This window comes from Octopus bimaculoides, chromosome 12 (genome assembly GCF_046866305.1).
Source record: "Octopus bimaculoides isolate indiv1 chromosome 12, ASM4686630v1, whole genome shotgun sequence".
Classification (NCBI taxonomy): Eukaryota; Metazoa; Mollusca; class Cephalopoda; order Octopoda; family Octopodidae; genus Octopus; species Octopus bimaculoides.
Window position 1 is genome coordinate 39,601,353 of NC_142939.1, and position 17,500 is coordinate 39,618,852.

Below are 17,500 nucleotides of genomic sequence, written 5' to 3' on the forward strand. Positions count from 1 at the left end.
TTCTAATTACATATTTTATGTAACTATATAAATAATGTTTTATGTCAAATGAAACAGTTTTTGAGCACAACTTATGAACTATATGTGAAACTTATGCTTTTCTGCTTTTTGTTTTCTCTTTAGTATGTAAGCATTTCGATCAGTTGAAATATGTTTAGAACATATTCGACCTGTAAAAAGGCCATTTTCACCGTGGCTTGCATGAGAAAATAATTCACGTTCCAGGCGGAAAATGTAAACACGAAAGTCATTTCCATCTATGGACCAACGTTTGAAATTCGAGATCTTTAAGCTCTCGACCGAAAAGTTAGTTTATTTTACAATGAAAGCATTAATTAATACTAGGCGATCACCTCATAGCATTTCATGTTAGAACCTAGCTACAATACTGTTCGAATGGAGATATAAAACTTTTTAATTAACCAAAAGGTGATTGGTTATAGTTCAGTCAATTAAGAAAAAGAGCTCTTTACCAATGCAAGGCATTTATATCAAATAAATATGTTATAATCTTCAAAGAATGAATAAAAATAATTTTAATTGAAGAAAACAAAAACCAGACGTATGCTTCGGTAAACGAATGTTACTTATTTCAAATTATACCCAAAGTTATGGAATTCATGCAATAAATTTTGTGTAATTTGAAATAAATAGCGGTCATTTGGCGAAACGTACGTAACATCATCATCATCGTTTAACATCCGCTTTCCATGCTAGCATGGGTTGGACGATTTGACTGAGGACTGGTGCAACCGGATGGCTACACCAGGCTCCAATCTAATTTGGCAGAGTTTTTACAGCTGGATGCCCTTCCTAACGCCAACCACTCAGAGAGTGTAGTGGGTGCTTTTACGTGTCACCCGCTCGAAAACGGCCACGCTCGAAATGGTGTCTTTTATGTGCCACCCGCACAAGAGCCAGTCCAGGGGCACTGGCAACGATCTCGCTCGAAAACCCTACAAGGCCAGTCAGGCGGTACTGGCAACGGTCACGCTCAGGATGGTACATCTTATGTGCGTGACGTAAATTTTCTTTTCTTCAATAAAATCATGTTACATCTGCTACTACTTGAAATATTTATTTGTTCTGATCTTCACTTTCGTTGAAAAATTGAGCATTGTTATAATAATTTGTATTATGAAGGCAGCGAGCTAGAATAATGGTTACTGCGACGGACAAAACGCTTGGCAGCATTTCCGCTGGCTCCACATTCCAAGTTCAAACACCATCGAGGTCGACTTTGCCTTTCATTCTTTCGGGATCAATAAAATAATTTGAAAACGGATCAATGTAATCGACTTATACTTCCCTTAAAACTGTTTGCCTTCTGCCTGACTAATAATAATTCTTTCTAGTAAATGCACAAGGTCTGAAATTGTGTGTGTGGGGGGAGGGTGCTGGTCGATTACATCGACTCCAGCACTCAACTGAAACCGATTTCATCGACTCCGAAAGGACGAAAGTAAAAGTTGAGCGCGGCGGAATTTGAACTCAGAACGTGAAGACGGACGAAATGCTGTTAAGCGTTTTACCCAGTTTGCTCACGATTCTCCCCGCCTTAATAAATAATGATAGATCATAAGGTAACATCAGAAAACCGTCTAGATTGTGGAAGAAAACAATTGGAAATTCACTTACTGAAATGAGAATTGGAGCACAAATTGTCCAACAAAAGACCCAGAAAGCAGCTGGGTGGGGAGTGTATCCGATCATGAATTGAATGTCGTTCATAAATCTTCGTGAACCTTGATAAAAAAAAAATTTTTAAAAATTACGAATTCCAGGAATGCACAAATAAACCGCTGTTAGTCTCATGTCAGCCTTGATTAAGTGGATCTGTATAATCAAGATGTTCCATCCGTGATCATCTCCACTTTAATTGTATTCTAATATGAGGATACAGACTTCAGTTTTACTGATCTGTGGGATCGGAGTTAAGGTGTTATGTCACTGCTTATTGTAAGGCGACAAAAAACAGGAACCAGTAAAGGAGTGACGTCGAGGTAATTGACTTGTCCCCCTTCCCTTAAAAATCCCTAGCCTTGAACCCTGCAACGGACTAGCATCCCGTTCAGGAGGAGTGTCACGATATCGGTTACTTTTAAGCCATGCAAACCGGGGAACCGGCCCTTTGAGTCCGAGGGCCCAAGAAAAATATTTAATGCAAGAGACACTGGTTGTGTGTTTGATGTTGTATGGAAAATATCATGGGAATAACTTCAAATGGGCGCTGAAAGTCTGACTCGATTTTGCTTTTCTAGGATACCAGCTGTACTTTACGGCAAGTACCACACACACACACGATGGACATAAAAAGAACTTACCATAAACCCACATGACAGCAATTAGCTCGCATGATGCTACACAGAGCACTGAAAAGTCAGCAGCATACCCATCAAGAAGACCAACGACATAGGTTCCACCCTGAAGAAGAAAAATACTCCTAGAAATAAGATTCTAAAGCAGGTGTTCTGAAATGGGGGTACAAGGGAAAATACAGGCGTATGCGAAATTTGCAAAATCTTTCAAATTCTGAAATAATTACAATCAAAAGATGTTCACTGAAGCTCTTCAACCCCACTCAGAATGTACTAAATAATCTTAATGAAAAGAGAAAAGAAACTTCGTCAAAGATGTTGCTTGGAAGTTTTAACTTCCAAACATAATAATTAATAACAATGTCTGTTATAAAATGGTTATATACTAGTATTTATGGGATATAATTATTCTACAATATATTCTTCATAAAGATAACCTTAAGTGGTATGAATACACCTTATGAATACCCCTTATACCGGATGTGACGAACTGTTTTGCTGGAGAAGTCTTGGGAACCCTGATTTCTAAGATATACATGTGTAAAAATAAAAGACTCAGCTTGTGCAGACTGATATTAAGTGTGTGTTGATAAGGAAAGAGAGGCAATAAGAAATTTTGACCGGGTGCTACATAATCTATTCTGAGGAGATGGACTGCAAATTAAAAGTCGTAAGACCTCACAAGAAGAAAAGCTAAATTGATCTTGGCGGGATTTTAACACACAGCTGCAAACATTTGAAACTAATGCTCTGAGGATCGGAACAAGACGTTTTGGTGCCGCTGATGACGCTGACGTATTTGACAAGAGACCTTCTGATGTTTCTTTACTTCTCTTCCTCTCTCACCTGCCGTGTTAACGAGTGTTAGCTTATTTCTGTTTCTGTGTATGAGGAGAAGGATAGTGTTTATGTCACTCATGTTCAATTAACTGTAATCTTTGGAGTAAAATAAGAGAAACACAAATGTACAACTCACAGGGCAGACGCATGGTAAGGCAAAAAAGAAACAACAAACACCGAAGCTAAAACAAAGGAGTCCTTTGAATTTTCGAAGTTTCGGATATTCGTCCTGAAGGCACGTGAGGACCGTCTCAAGCAGAGCAAACTGAAACAAGAACGAAGAGACAAGGTTTCAAAGCATGAAATAAAGATATCAAAGAGGTTAAATAGATATTAAAAAATACGCTCCCCCTATCAAAAAGCAAAAGAAAAGTGGGTTAGTGAAAAATATAAAAAAAAGACGGAGTAAATCTCAAAGAATATATAACATATTTGGAAGAAAATAGGTTAGAGGAGACAAGAAAAAACTGTCTTGATAACTTGATCATGGAAATATATGAACAATAAATTTTTTTGGGTGGTTAAATTAAGCAATATTTATACCTTCTGAACTCGGTTCAAGACAAATTTCTATTAGGAAGAGTTTCAGTCAATAAAATGCTGTGCGGTAAAGGCACCAGCTCTTGTTTTGCCAATCTTGAATTAACGAACGGCAAAAGCTGACGTCAGCTTAACATGAAAAAGTGGATATTAAAACGATGATGATGATGTTAATGAATGAGGAATATATTATGTGATTGAGGGTTTTATACAAGAATATATGATCAACATTGATTTACCTCACTGTCCAGTCCTAGTGTGAATAACATGAAAAAGAAAAGAATTGACCAAAGTTGAGGAATCGGAAGACGCGCCAAAGCTTCAGGATATACGACGAAGGCTAATTCGAAACCTACAAAAAGAGAAAAAACAAATTTTTTAACTTACTTGTTTCAATCAATAGCCTGCAGCCATGCTGGGGCACGGTCTTGAAGGGTTTTAGTCGCATGAATCGAGCTTAGTACATATTTTTAAAAAATAAGTCTGCTACTTATTCTCTCGGTCACTTGACGAGCCACTAGGTCACCGTGACGAAAACAAACCACCACCAATTATCAAGTGGTGTACACACACACACACACACAGGACGAAGTACTGAAGGGTAACCTCAGAACGCTGAATATTCCAGACGAGATGACATAGAAACCCGGCCGTTTGTTGTACTCAAGACCTGTCCTTCCCAGCAGAGATGTTACAGCCTTTCCTGGTGAAAAGGCTTGGCCGGTAAGAGTTCTGTATCGGTGCCATATAAAAGGCACTCGTGTCGGTGCCACGTAAAAGCATCCAACACAGTGTAAAGTGGTTGGCGTTAGGAAGAGCACCCGACAGTGACACCTGATCTCTATCTATATCTCTCTCTATATATCTCCCACCCTTGCTTCATCCACTCTCGCATCCCCCACATCCCAACAACACCACACCACATCACCAGGCACACACTAGCACTGACCACTTAGCAAGCATCCACACGTCAAGATCACCAGCCCCCTTCCAGACGCACGATCGTTTTGGGATCACGACTACTTTATTATCTCTTCTCCCTAGCTCTCCTGCGTAAGCCCCCTGTCCAGTATCCGCCATGATACATCGCTAGCCACTACACATTCTGTATTTTCTCTCCCTGTTTCTCTCTGTGGAAGAGCGTAAGCTCGAAAGGTTACAGACATTTTCACTTCCCGAGCGTTAAACTAATACATCCGTTTGTTGTATACACCGCATGTCTTCGTCTTTTGTGAATCCCACCCACCCATCCATACATACATACATACACACATATATACACACATATATATACATACATATATACATACATACACACATATACATACACACATATATTTATAACTTACGCTATATAAGGATTTCCACTAAATGTTTATTAGCAGATCTATCTTACAGATCACCCAACCGGTATTATGTTTGTACATACACACATACACTTATAAATACACACAACACATACACATACACACACACATGCACAGACAGACAGACATAGTATTAATAGAACGTAATAGGTGTGTCAGGTTACCTCCTTTGGCTAAATTCTCGATTTCCACATTTGATTCGGTCGATAAACCCCCTAAAACACTGAAGATGACAAAACCTGCGATGATACTAGTCACCAGATCCATCACACTGATGATGAGAGAGTCTCTGAAACAGACAGAATAGAATATTAATAAGAATTACGAGGAAAGGTGTGGCGTTCAATGGATTTCTGAACGATACTAACGCTGTGAAAGAAGTGACGTCACACAATTATTGAAACTGGCCGCACGGTTTCGATACCCTACGAAGTTCGCCATGAAATAATGATTATTTCTACCCAATAACAGTAAGCCATATGTTTATAGTAGTGAGTACTAGTTAATCTCATTGACAACCCCAGAAGTATGTTAGTATTTGCGTTGGATTTGAACTCAGTACAAAAGGAGTTGCAATTACTGAATAGCAAATAACATTTTTGCCCGGCTTCATCCCAGCTACGAGAAGGTAACTCTGTATAAATCTTGCTTCCTGATAAACTATTGGATTCGTGACACTTTTTACATCAGACCAATACAAGTTTGAAGCCCGAGTGAGTGGGACTGGATCTGCTCAAATCATGTCCACTGTTATAATATTCCTTTTGCAAGCTGTTCAGTAGAGCAAGACACCAGTACAGCTGTGTCTTGCTGAATCCTCATTGGTTGAATCGATGAGCGTATCCACCATCTATAATAGAACATTATCATAATCTGAGCCTTTTCCCTCGAAGACCAACCAGTCTACACCAGGAGTACTAGTGTAGCTAGGAATTGAGTTGAATTAACAACCAGGGCACAGGAGGAGATATATATATATATATATATATATATATATATATATACACAGTGAGAGGAAATAAATATTCGTGCATGTCAAAATACTTTATTTGCATACACTAAGAATATGCAAAAGAAACTAATAAATTATAGTAACTAATAAATTTATATACAAATATAAATATTTAGGGGTGAAAAAAGTATTCGTACAGAATATAAAGACCTGATAATTCTGATTTAATACTTCGTAGCATAACCATTATTCAGTTCCACTCCAACCAATCTCTTCTCGTAGTTCTTAATGACTCATGTTTCTTTAGGAATTTTTTCCCATTCTTCTTGACAAATTTTCTTCAAATCTGGAATGCACATTGGGGCTCTTGAATGAGTTTTAATTTTCAAATAACGCCACAAATTTTCAATGGGGTTCAAGTCAGGTGACTGGCTTGGCCATTCTAATTATTTTATATTGTGATTGACAATCCATTTTGGTAGACTTCGCCGTGTGCTTAGTCACTATCCTGTTGTAAAACCCAACCGTCACAAATCTGGAGCTTTTCTACAGAGTCCCATAAATTATTGTTCAAAATATTTTGGTACATCTCTGCATTCATTCTACCATCTATCACATGTAAATTGCCAGTGCCATTTGCAGAGAATCAACCCTACACAATAATGTTGCCACCTCCAAACATTACAGTAGGAATTGTGTTTTTCGGCGTATAGGTGGTACCATCTTTCCTCCAAACATGGCTACGCGAATTTCGTCCAAACAATTCAATTTTCGACTCGTCTGTCCAAAGAACATTTTCCCAGAATATATCAGATTTATCTTTATTTCCATAAACAAATTTTAAAAGGGCATCTCTATGCCTTTTAGTCAATAGTGGAGTTTTTCTAGCAGAGCATGACTTCAGTTCATTCCTATGAAATTCATTGCTGATTGTACATAGTGTAACACTAGTCCCTGAAGCTAACACAGCTTCTTGCAACTCTTTTCTGGTGATCATTGCGTTTTTTTCGATACTTCACTTCATTTTTCTTAAAGATCTAGGGGAAATCTTGCGTGGTGCACCGGATGCTATTCTGTTTTCAACAGTTCCCGATTTTTTATATCTTTGAAAAAATGAAGATATGGTAGAAAATGGGATACAAAGGGTCTCTGATATTTTCCTGTAACTTTTACCTGCTTTCCACTGTTCAACAATTAAGTTTTTCACTGAATTTGTGAGTTCTTTACTTTCCGCCATTATTACGACACTACTTTATGTTGTCTCAGTGATGAATGAAGAAGCTAGCGTTTTGACACTTAAAAATGACCACTGATAAGATTATTGGAACAATCGAGAAAGTTCTAGTAAAAAAAAATATTTTAACAGTATTTTGTGGTATAGAAACTCATAAATTTATTCTGTACAAATACTTTTTTCACCCCTAAATATTTATAATTGTATATAAATTCATTAGTTACTATAATTTATTAACTTCTTTTGCATATTCTTAGTTTATGCATGTGTATGTAAATATAGTATTGGTATATCCCATTTATATTCATTAGAAATTAAATAAATAAAGAATTTTGACATGTACGAATATTTATTCCCCCCCCCCCACTGTATATATATGTGAGTGTGTCTGAGACTGATGGGACACGTTTTAAACGCAAATGATTACGACTGGAATAATGAATGGGAGCATTTTGTTGGGCGGGGTAATTTTTCTGCCCCTCGTCGCTGCAATAATAATCCTTTCTACTAAAGGCACAAGGTCTAAAATTTTTAGCGGGGAGGGCAGTAGTCGATTACATCGGCACCAGCGTCTCACAGGTATTTAATTTATCGAGCCCGAAAGGATGAAAGGCAAAGTCGACCTCGGTAGAATTTGAACTCAATGTAAAGACGGGCGAAATACCGCAAAACATTTCGTCCGGAGTACTAACGATTCTGCCAGCTCACTGCCTTATAAACATTGTTATTACTGTTGTTATTATTATTATTATTATTATTATAAGGATTGACGTATCTCTTGACGAAGGTAAATAGACAGTAAGGAACACTGAAAGAAATATTAAATAGTAAAAGCCAGAAGGTCTGATTTAGAAGTTGACAAAGAGAATAGAAAATGTCAGATAATTGACTTAACAGTCCTAAATGTTGAGAAAGTTAATATGAGAGGTACAGAGGGAATAAAGTACGAGGACCTGGTCATCGAGTTACAGAAGCTATGGGCAGTGTGGGTAAAATGCATCCCTGTAGTTATAGGTGCATTAGGAACTATCCCTAAAGATTTGAACAAATGAAAAGAGGAAATAGGCATAAAATCTAGTTTAGTGCAGCTCCAGAAAGCAGTATTATTAGGGACAGTTAGGATACTTTGGAAAGTTCTTGGTATCTAAAGTTACTTGTTGTAGCCCGATGACAGAAATTTTTCTTCTCCAGCTGTTTAATCTGTCGTGTGTATATGAAATAAGAGAGTAATGAAAAAGAAAAAGGAAAAACAAAGGATTGAATACAAAAAGGACATGCAAAAGAATTACGCAACTAGGGACTACACAATCAATTCCATGCAGCTCCAACAGAAGTTGCTGGAAAACAGATGGGTTTGGGTGAAGAAGGGAACACTAAAAAAAAAAAAGATTGAGAGCAGTATACTGGCAGAACAAGACCAATATTTGGCCACGAACTGGAGTGTCTTTGCTGTGCTGCATCTGTAATAGAGTGGATGAAGCCATTGCCATTATCACAAACGAATGTCCTAGACTTATTCAATACCACTACAAGGTGTGGCGACACGATAAGGTAGCGAAAGTGGCTACATTGGAAACTGCGAAAAGTGGGGGCTGGAGAGAGGCATGTGGTATGAGCACAAACCACAGAGGTTGGCAGAGTTGGAGACTAGCAAAATCCTCTGCAATTTCCCAATCCAAACTGATCATGTACTCGAACATAACAGACCGGATCTAGTGGTGGTAGACAAGGTGCACCACATTCTTTATAGTTGAAGTTGCATGCCCCTTTGACCCACGAATAATCAAGGAGGAAGGCAAAAAAAAGAAAAGAAAATTAAATACAACCCTCTTAAGAAGGAAATAGCTCGGCTATGGAAAATGAAGGTGAAGATAGTGCCAATTATTGTTGGGTCCTTGGGAACAGTATCAGAAGATATCAAGAGGAATATAAACGAAATTGGAATAGAGTGCTCAGTAGAACTTTTACGAAAGGTTTGCCTCTTTGGTATGGCCAGAATAATCAGGAAAGTATTAGATAGCTGAAAAATTAGGATAGCATGGTACCGTAGGGTGCAGGTAGTAAACCAGCTACGCATGCAAGGCTCCAGGAGCTCCAAAAAACCTGTGATAAAGAGATAATGATAATGATAATTACGTATCAAAGAATGAAAACATTCTAAGTGCTACTTACATATAAATATTATTTTTGAACTTGTTGAAACTCCCAAACATGATAATTCCTCCAAAACACACGCTGAGCGAGAAGAACATTTGACCTGCAGCATCAACCCACATCTGCAGCAAAACAAAGATTATCATTAACGACAACAAATATATGAAAGACGATTTGAAAATGTACTTGGTGTCTTTAAGATTTAAATTGATATCACCATTTCATTATTTAAAAAAAAAAATCAATGAGATTGAGGGACGTGAATTTATGCTACAACTCCTTTATCTCCCTGTGTAGATGTGTGTGAGTGTGTGTGTGTATATGTGTGAGAGAGAGAGAGAGATAAGAAAGAGATGTGTGCGTATGTTCCAAATGTCTTGCAGAAATAAATTAACATGGAATATTTAAGATGAACAAAAACATTCTTGAAAATCTCAAACTACTTTAGCAGTAACTCAAGAATATATTTCTAAGCTGATTTATTCTAGTTGCAGCAGTTTACAAATAAACATCACCGTCAACGTCTTAACGTCCGTTTATCTATGTTTGCATAAACCAGACAGAATTCTTTGTGACAGATTTTCTTTGGTGAATGCCTTTCCTTTCTAAGCAAGGTAATATTTTTCCTTGTCCTTGGCACCGCTTGTTCGATGTTGATTCAAATTTATAACCATCAAAGGTTGTTAGGACAAGTAGATTTACAAATACTCTCAAGTACACACACACGCACACACACGACAAGATTTCAGTTTCAGTCACTCAAATCTATTCATAAGGTCTTGATCTTCCTGGGGTTGTACTCAGAGTACGCAGCCATGCCTGTCGTTATAAAAAAAAAAACAGTAAAAATATAAGTATCGTATTTATATGTAGCCAGCCCTCATTGCCCTAGCATAAACACATCCCTCCCTCAGGAGGGAAACGTGTATGTTAGGAGACCACAATAGTGCTGCTGGAACGAAAAGGCACCCTTTACACAGTGTAAAGTGGTTGGCGTTAGGAAAGGCATCCGACTGTACAAACCATTCCAAAGCAGACATTGGAGCATGCTGCAGTCCTTGAAACTATTGGAACCTATCAAAATTTCCAACCCATATTAACAAGGAACATGAACGTTAAATGATGATGAAATTCTTTGAAAACTTACCGATAAATCACTAAATTTGTTCCAGTCTGGAATTATAAACTTCTTTATGCCTTTAATGGCTCCAGGCATCATACATCCACGGACTAAGAGAATCAGAAGAATGATATAAGGAAATGTTGCTGTGAAATACACCACCTGAAAAAGAGGTTTCAAAGAAAAAATTACTAATGGATCGAATATGTTACGAATAGGTATTCGTCGTCTTCGGTGTTCGAATCTGTCGAATTGTATTCAGAACAAATATGCAAGTCCTTGAAAATTATTATTTTTATAATTGAATCAGACAGTTGTGTAATGATCTGCTTTATTAACGACAGAATCAGTATCAGTCCAGTATAGTATTTTGTATATCTAAGGATAAGTTCCATCAGGTCTAAATGTCTAGCACACGCCTCGAGTCGCAACGGCGCTCTAACGACACCCTCACCAGTTGAGGACACCGTGGCAAGATAATATCACAGGTAAGTCTTTATGTTAGGGGTTCGGCTACGTCATCATTATCCTCTAATTGCTATTCACAGATGGCAGTTCCTAATTAAAATCAAAATTTCAGTTGTCTACATATATGATTGCATATTCGATGATGTTCAACCTGCTCTGATTGAGCATATCTCTCAACAGCATTCCAGCCATGACATCACAATTTTTGTATATCACTGTCTGATTCATCGTTCTTTAGGAGAGAAGAGTGCGATTTGAGGGAGATATTGCTACTATTTCTAGCAGGTCAAAAGACTGCGTAGAATATCTTCTGCTCGATGGAACAAGATGTACAGAATGTATGTGATGATTATTTTTTTGTTTCTGGTTAATCATTACAAAGTTCTTAAGCGTTTCTAATCACAGGTAATCATTTGTCTTACCTTTCCTGAAGATTTTACACCTTTGTATAAACAAGCCACAACAATTATCCACGATAACAGTAAACACAGTGACAAACGCCAAAGTGGGACGCCAATATTTTCTGGTTCCAGGCCAACAGATTTCTCGGTGACTTCTAAACTGAAGATAAAAATGAAAGACTAGGTTACTTGTACACATATACACATGCCCGGGCCAAAGCGTTTGCACACACATAACCACACATATACATACACACATCCATGCGCACACACACATACCAGCAACACGAAACGCATATCATTCTACATAATGTACGCACTAGGTTACTTACACACATACACACACGTAATTTTCAGTTTGCTCACACATGCATACTCACGCACACCATTCTCAAATACACATACACGCTTGAATAAATTTGTTTAGCCGGGTTATCGTTATCATTTCCCTTTCATTCAGCCTTTTCCTTCTGGCCATCTCATGTTGAACCGTTCATCCCTACACATTTTTCTGTTTTCTTTTTGTTTGTTTTTGTTTTCCCTCTTAATGCTTTCTGCCGAAGAGCGGAGGCTCGAAACTCACAAAACTTTCCGCACATTCTTCCCTAGCATTAAACTAATACACCGGCTTGTTGTTCCTACAGCTGTCTTCGTGTTTTTGTTTTCTGAAAATTTTAACTGTATCTATATATACTTTTTACTACGAAAATATTCAAGATTGCCTGATGAAATGGTATGGCGATATGGTAATGGAAATGTTACGTAATATGCATTATTGAATAAATAGCTATGCCGTGAAAACACATGTAGAACACATTGAACCGACCATTCAAATCTCTACATATGTAAATGTCATAAAAAGCATAAATTTCAAATAGCTAATCCTTATGTTTAACAACTATTTCCCTGGCATAAAACACCACACACATTAGTATTATGCTACTTTCATTTATATATCTTAAATATGCATTGCACAACTGTAAAATACCCAGTTTAAATAAGCCGCCATCAATGAATCTTCGAAATAACTCTCAGCAGTTTACAATATATGTATATAGCAATGACTAACGAAAATGCATATGTAAGAAGAGAAGCAAACAAAACTTACAATAGACATGAATTAAAAGCAAAGTAAAGGAAAGAAAAAAAACAACAAACTAACTCGAAATAAAGAGCTGGGGCTGTTATGAAGTTTGTTCTGTTAACACAAGAGATATTGTAACCAGGTTCATTTAGGGCTTCGCTGCATATACAACCGACCTTGTCAATGGTTGCATTTCCTGTACACATTAGTCTTTCTGAGACACAACTCATTGTTGTTCTGTTGATAAACTGAAATACATAAAATCAGAATGAATCAGTGAATATTAGAGTAAAGGTTACACGCAAACGCACATATATGTTTATATACACACACTTTCATACGATATCCTACTTTATGTGAATATAATTACACACGGAAAAACCTCTGCTGAAAGAGATATGCTTTCTACGGGGTTGATAAATATGTTTCAAAGAATGAACGGGAAAGATTGTGGAAAAAGTGAGGCTATCTGGTGAAGAAAAAGAATGCGGGGTGGGCGAGTGGAGTGAAAGCCACACACACACACACACAGACAAGAATAGAGAAAGAGCGAGCTAGTACTGGTGAGTGTAGGCTGACGATTTTGAGGAGGCCTTCTTACCTCCGAATCAAAGCGATGACACCTTTTGTAAAGAAAAGCCTTGTGTGTGGATTTGCTAGATGGAAACTAAAAGAAGCTCGCCGTGTACTTATATTTTGTTGCTATTATGCAAAAATGTCGTAAATCCAAAACATTGCTTTTTCAGGAAATGAAAAAATAGTTCCACCATTCCATAGCAAAACCGTTGTATTACACTTTGACAATTTTTGTTATCTTGGCAGATGGAAATACGATTTCAAAGCTAAAAGTGTCAAATTTACCTCTTAATTTAATTGTAATTTAATTTAATTTTGTCACTTTTCAAATCCAATAGCGTCATTCACAAAACAAGAGAAGTCATTTTGCATCTTAGAATACGCTAGAATTGTCTCATGGAAACGTGATCAACGCAAATTTCGTACAACGTTTACCAAGCAGGCACCAGACAGACGTTCCATTTTTAATTGGCATGCAGAATTTAAGGAGGAAGGTGTATTTGTGCCCGGCAAAGAGAACAGGATGTCCCTGTGCAAAATTCATGTTGAACAGTTTATCACTGTCCTTCAACTCTTGAACCAGTTGCAGCTTGTAAGGTGTGGACTGCAGCCGTCTCCTTAAGACGCGCCAAACAGTGGTTGATGGAAGCTGGAGTTCTCGACTGGCTATTCTGACTGATTTCTGGGGCTGTGCTGGAAAGTTTGCTGAACTTCTTCAGCCATATCGTTTGAAGTTGAGGGACGTCCTGTTCTCTTTGCCGGGCCCAGACACCCCTTCTCCATGCCAATTCAAAATGGAACGTCTGTGTGCTGCGTGCTTGATAAACGTTGTACGAAATTTGCTTTGAACAAATTTCCATGATACAGTTTTAGCGTATTCTAAGATGCAAAATAACTTCTCTTGTTTCGTGAATGACATTATTGGATCTGAAAAGAGACAAAAAAAAAAAACAAAAAGCAATATTAAATTAAATTAGGTTAACAGAAGAAAACACTATACACACACACACACACACACGACGGGTTTCTTTCAGTTTGCGTCTACCAAATTCACTCAAAGCTTTGGTCAGCTCGCGGCTATAGTAGAAGACGCTTGCCCATGGTACCATGCAGTGGCACTGAACACGGAACCACGTGGTTGGGAGGCAAGCTTCTTACCACACAGCGACTCCTGCACCTATCTCTCTCTCTCTCTATCTAATTTAATCTATTTATCTAATCTCATCTATCTATCCTATCTCATTTCATCTAATCTAATTTATCCGTGTGTGTGTGTGTGTGTGTGTGTGTGTGTATGCCCTCAGCGCTTGGCAACCGGTGGTTTGGTTTACGACTCCGTTTCGGCAAAAGAGACCGATAGACTAAATGCCACACTTAAAAAAAAGGGTATTCAGACCGACTTAAACTAAAACACTTCAGTGCGCTGCTCCAGAAAGGCTGCAGTCCAATGATTGAAACAAGTAACTGAAAGTTCCAGTTCTTCTGTTACATAAGTCATACAAAATGAATGGTCCGAAATAGGCCCTTACATATAGCCTCGCCCTATTACTTTCATGGCAAAGGTTTAAGTTTTCGTTTGTTTGTCTTATTCTTTTGATAATTTAATTTTAATTTTTCTTCCAAATTCGTTTTCCGATTCAGGATTTATATTTTCTACGATTCGACTAAACAGTTTTGCAGGCGCCCGATTTTATTTAATGATTTTAACACAAATATAGTCAGTCATTTAAAAAAGCGTCTAATTTTAAAGAGAACTTTATCTCTTTTTATATAAAGTACAAACACACGCGCGCGCGAATGATAAACGATAATTAAAATGTTAATATATCCGTGCAAAAACTATACAAAGAAAAGGGTGCAATATGCTTGTAATATACGTAAAAGCTGGCAGAATCGTTAGCACGCCAGGCGAAATGCTTAGCGTCTGCCTTTACGCTCTGGGTTCGAATTCGGCCGAGGTCGACTTTGCCTTTCATCCTTTCAGGTCGATAAATTAAGTACGAGTTACGCACTGGGGTCTATGTAATCAACTTAATCCCTTTGTGTGTCCTTGTTTGTTCCTTCTATGTTTCGCCCCCTGAGGGCAATAAAGAAATAAGAATCGTTATCACGCCGGATAAAACTGCTCAGCAGGATCTCTTCCGACTTTTAGGTTCGGAGTTCAAATCCCGCTCAGATCAACTTTGCCATTCATCCCTTCAGGGTCTATGGAATAAAGTACGAGTCAAGCACTGGAGTCGACATAAGATTGCTGGCCTAGGACCCAGTAAGGGATCGGTGTTCCATTTAAGGGAATGTTGCGATCTCAGTCCTTCCTATAAAAGGCACAAGACCTGATGTTTGTGGGGAGGGAACTAGTCGATTACATCGATCCCAGTACGCAACTGGTACTTAATTTATCGACCCCGAAAGGATGAAAGGCGAAGTCGACCTCGACAGAATTTGAACTCAGAACGTAGCGGCAGAAGAAATACCGATTTCTTTATTATCCATAAAGGGCTATACAAAAAATCTTTTAAGACATCACAAAACATAAAGACAGTACAAAACGCAAACATAAAGTCGGGGTAATTAAAATAAAATGATAATATGCAAGAATGAAAAAAGATGAGGCGCAATGTCTACTCGATCCCCGAAGTCGGGTGGTTACATTTATCCAGTTTTTCACTTTTACGTTCAACGTCATGTAAACATTTTAACGGTTTTGCAACTCAAAAAATTGAAATACTCGCGTTATTTTTCTTCCATTAATCATTGTTACGTCCGTCTTTAACAACTGCAAATAATCAGTTCTAGGGGGTGGTGTCTCCACCAACCATATCCGTTTCGTTATTATATAGTCACCAAGTTCTTTTATGCACTAGAAGCATCTTTCCTCACGTATCAAAATGCATTTTTCAGCACATTTCTCTGGCATTTTCACTCTTATTATTTCTTTTAACCTCTCGACTTTTCTCTCCATCTGCTCGCAATTCTCGTACTTTACCAAAAGCCCCGTGTATTTCACATCTTTCTCCGTTCTCTCCTCCTCCTCTAGTACATTATTAGTTTCTGGCTTTTTTATCTCTTTTTTGTTTTCTGTTGACCGTTCCTTTGACTTATTTTTCCTTCGCTTTTTAGGGCTAGTAGCTCCATTTTCGTTCTTCTTTGTTTTCTCTGTTTCACACTTCTGTCTCTCTTATTTCCTCAGTGTGGTCTACAATTTTTCCTCCTCCGCTTGTGCTTTCTCTTGCTGTGGCTGTGTGAACTCATACAGGGGGCATTTAGTCTTCATATGACCTCTTTCCCCGCATATATAACAATTTGGTTTTCTTCCCTCGACTACGACATTTAACGTTTTCTCGTCCTCCACTTCTATCTGGTAGGGAATTCTTTCTATGTCCTTGAATGTGGCAAAAAGCCACATTTCGAGTCCAAATCCCCACCATTTGCACACTTTTGTTTTCGCCAATGGTCCCAATTGCGGCTCCTCTTTGGTTGCAGCCAGCACTGTTGCAACCAACCACTCTGGTTTAATTTCTGGTGTAACTCTGGGAATTCGTATTTTTACACTTCTTCCTCTATAGCTTGGTAGCAATGCTATTTTCTCACTTCTTAATATGTTGGTTGCATGCTTGGTTGCCTCTTCTATAGTGGCGAAGCTCACCTCAACCGTACCGAACCTTCTTCCTCTGTTGATGTACGTGGCTTCATTGACAATTTCACCCAGGCAATCCTCGATTTCTTCCGTCACCATTTCAATTTTACCGGTTTCGACAGCCTGTGTACGATACACTACTGTCCTCAGAATCTTATTTTCTTTAGTCTCTTTTGGGGGACACAATTTGTACGAGTCTCCCTCAACTTCTATCAAATTCTTGCTTCTGGTCACTTCCTCCATATCCAACTTGATTAACTTGGTTTCCAGCGGCACTGGCTTCCTCACCGCAGTGACCTTGGCGTAGCTCTCCATACTGGAGACACTACCACTTGCCATAGCTGGGGAAAATGCAGCAGCTCACGTGAAATGCAACCGTAATAATTCCACAAAAATCACAATTATTCACCGAGACAGTTTTCATAAAGTAACACAACAGTATTCACAATAATTCACAGAGCCGTTATACCGCGAAGCAGTTCGACCGGCGTGTTAACGATTCTGCCAGCTCACCGCCTTAATCGCTGTCACTTATATGACATAGTAACCGACCTTATGAATCGTCCTGGGACTCGAAAAAAAGAAATATTTGCGATATCTCCGAGAACAATGCGAGAGTCCGAACGTAGTCACATAGTTACTAAAAATAGCAGATAAATCTCCCTTAGTTTATATTTTGCTTTCATGGAAGGACACTTTGGTGAATGTAAGATTAGTTTCATGTTAAAGATTGGACAGAGAAAAAACACGAAACACAAAGAGTTGGCTTGTAACTCGGAAAGGCGGAGACAAGTCGTGCGTTTGTTTGT

At 38.2% G+C, this 17,500-nt stretch overlaps 1 protein-coding gene across 3 annotated transcripts in view; it reads right to left on the reverse strand.

Moving 5' to 3' along the window:
- Positions 1 to 1,476: 1,476 nt before the first annotated feature.
- The window catches only part of LOC106879056 (sodium- and chloride-dependent glycine transporter 2), an 82,405-nt gene continuing 66,381 nt past the window's right edge, over positions 1,477 to 17,500 (reverse strand). For all 3 annotated transcript variants that reach the window (XM_089360950.1, XM_089360949.1, XM_089360948.1), the window contains 9 exons: positions 12,557 to 12,726; positions 11,416 to 11,554; positions 10,553 to 10,687; positions 9,424 to 9,527; positions 5,230 to 5,354; positions 3,938 to 4,050; positions 3,295 to 3,423; positions 2,325 to 2,424; positions 1,477 to 1,745 (listed from right to left, as the gene is read on the reverse strand). In XM_089360950.1, coding sequence (XP_089217076.1) covers positions 1,492 to 1,745; positions 2,325 to 2,424; positions 3,295 to 3,423; positions 3,938 to 4,050; positions 5,230 to 5,354; positions 9,424 to 9,527; positions 10,553 to 10,687; positions 11,416 to 11,554; positions 12,557 to 12,726 — 1,269 coding nt within the window. In that variant the 3' untranslated portion in view covers positions 1,477 to 1,491. The remainder of the gene's footprint in view (positions 1,746 to 2,324; positions 2,425 to 3,294; positions 3,424 to 3,937; positions 4,051 to 5,229; positions 5,355 to 9,423; positions 9,528 to 10,552; positions 10,688 to 11,415; positions 11,555 to 12,556; positions 12,727 to 17,500) is intronic.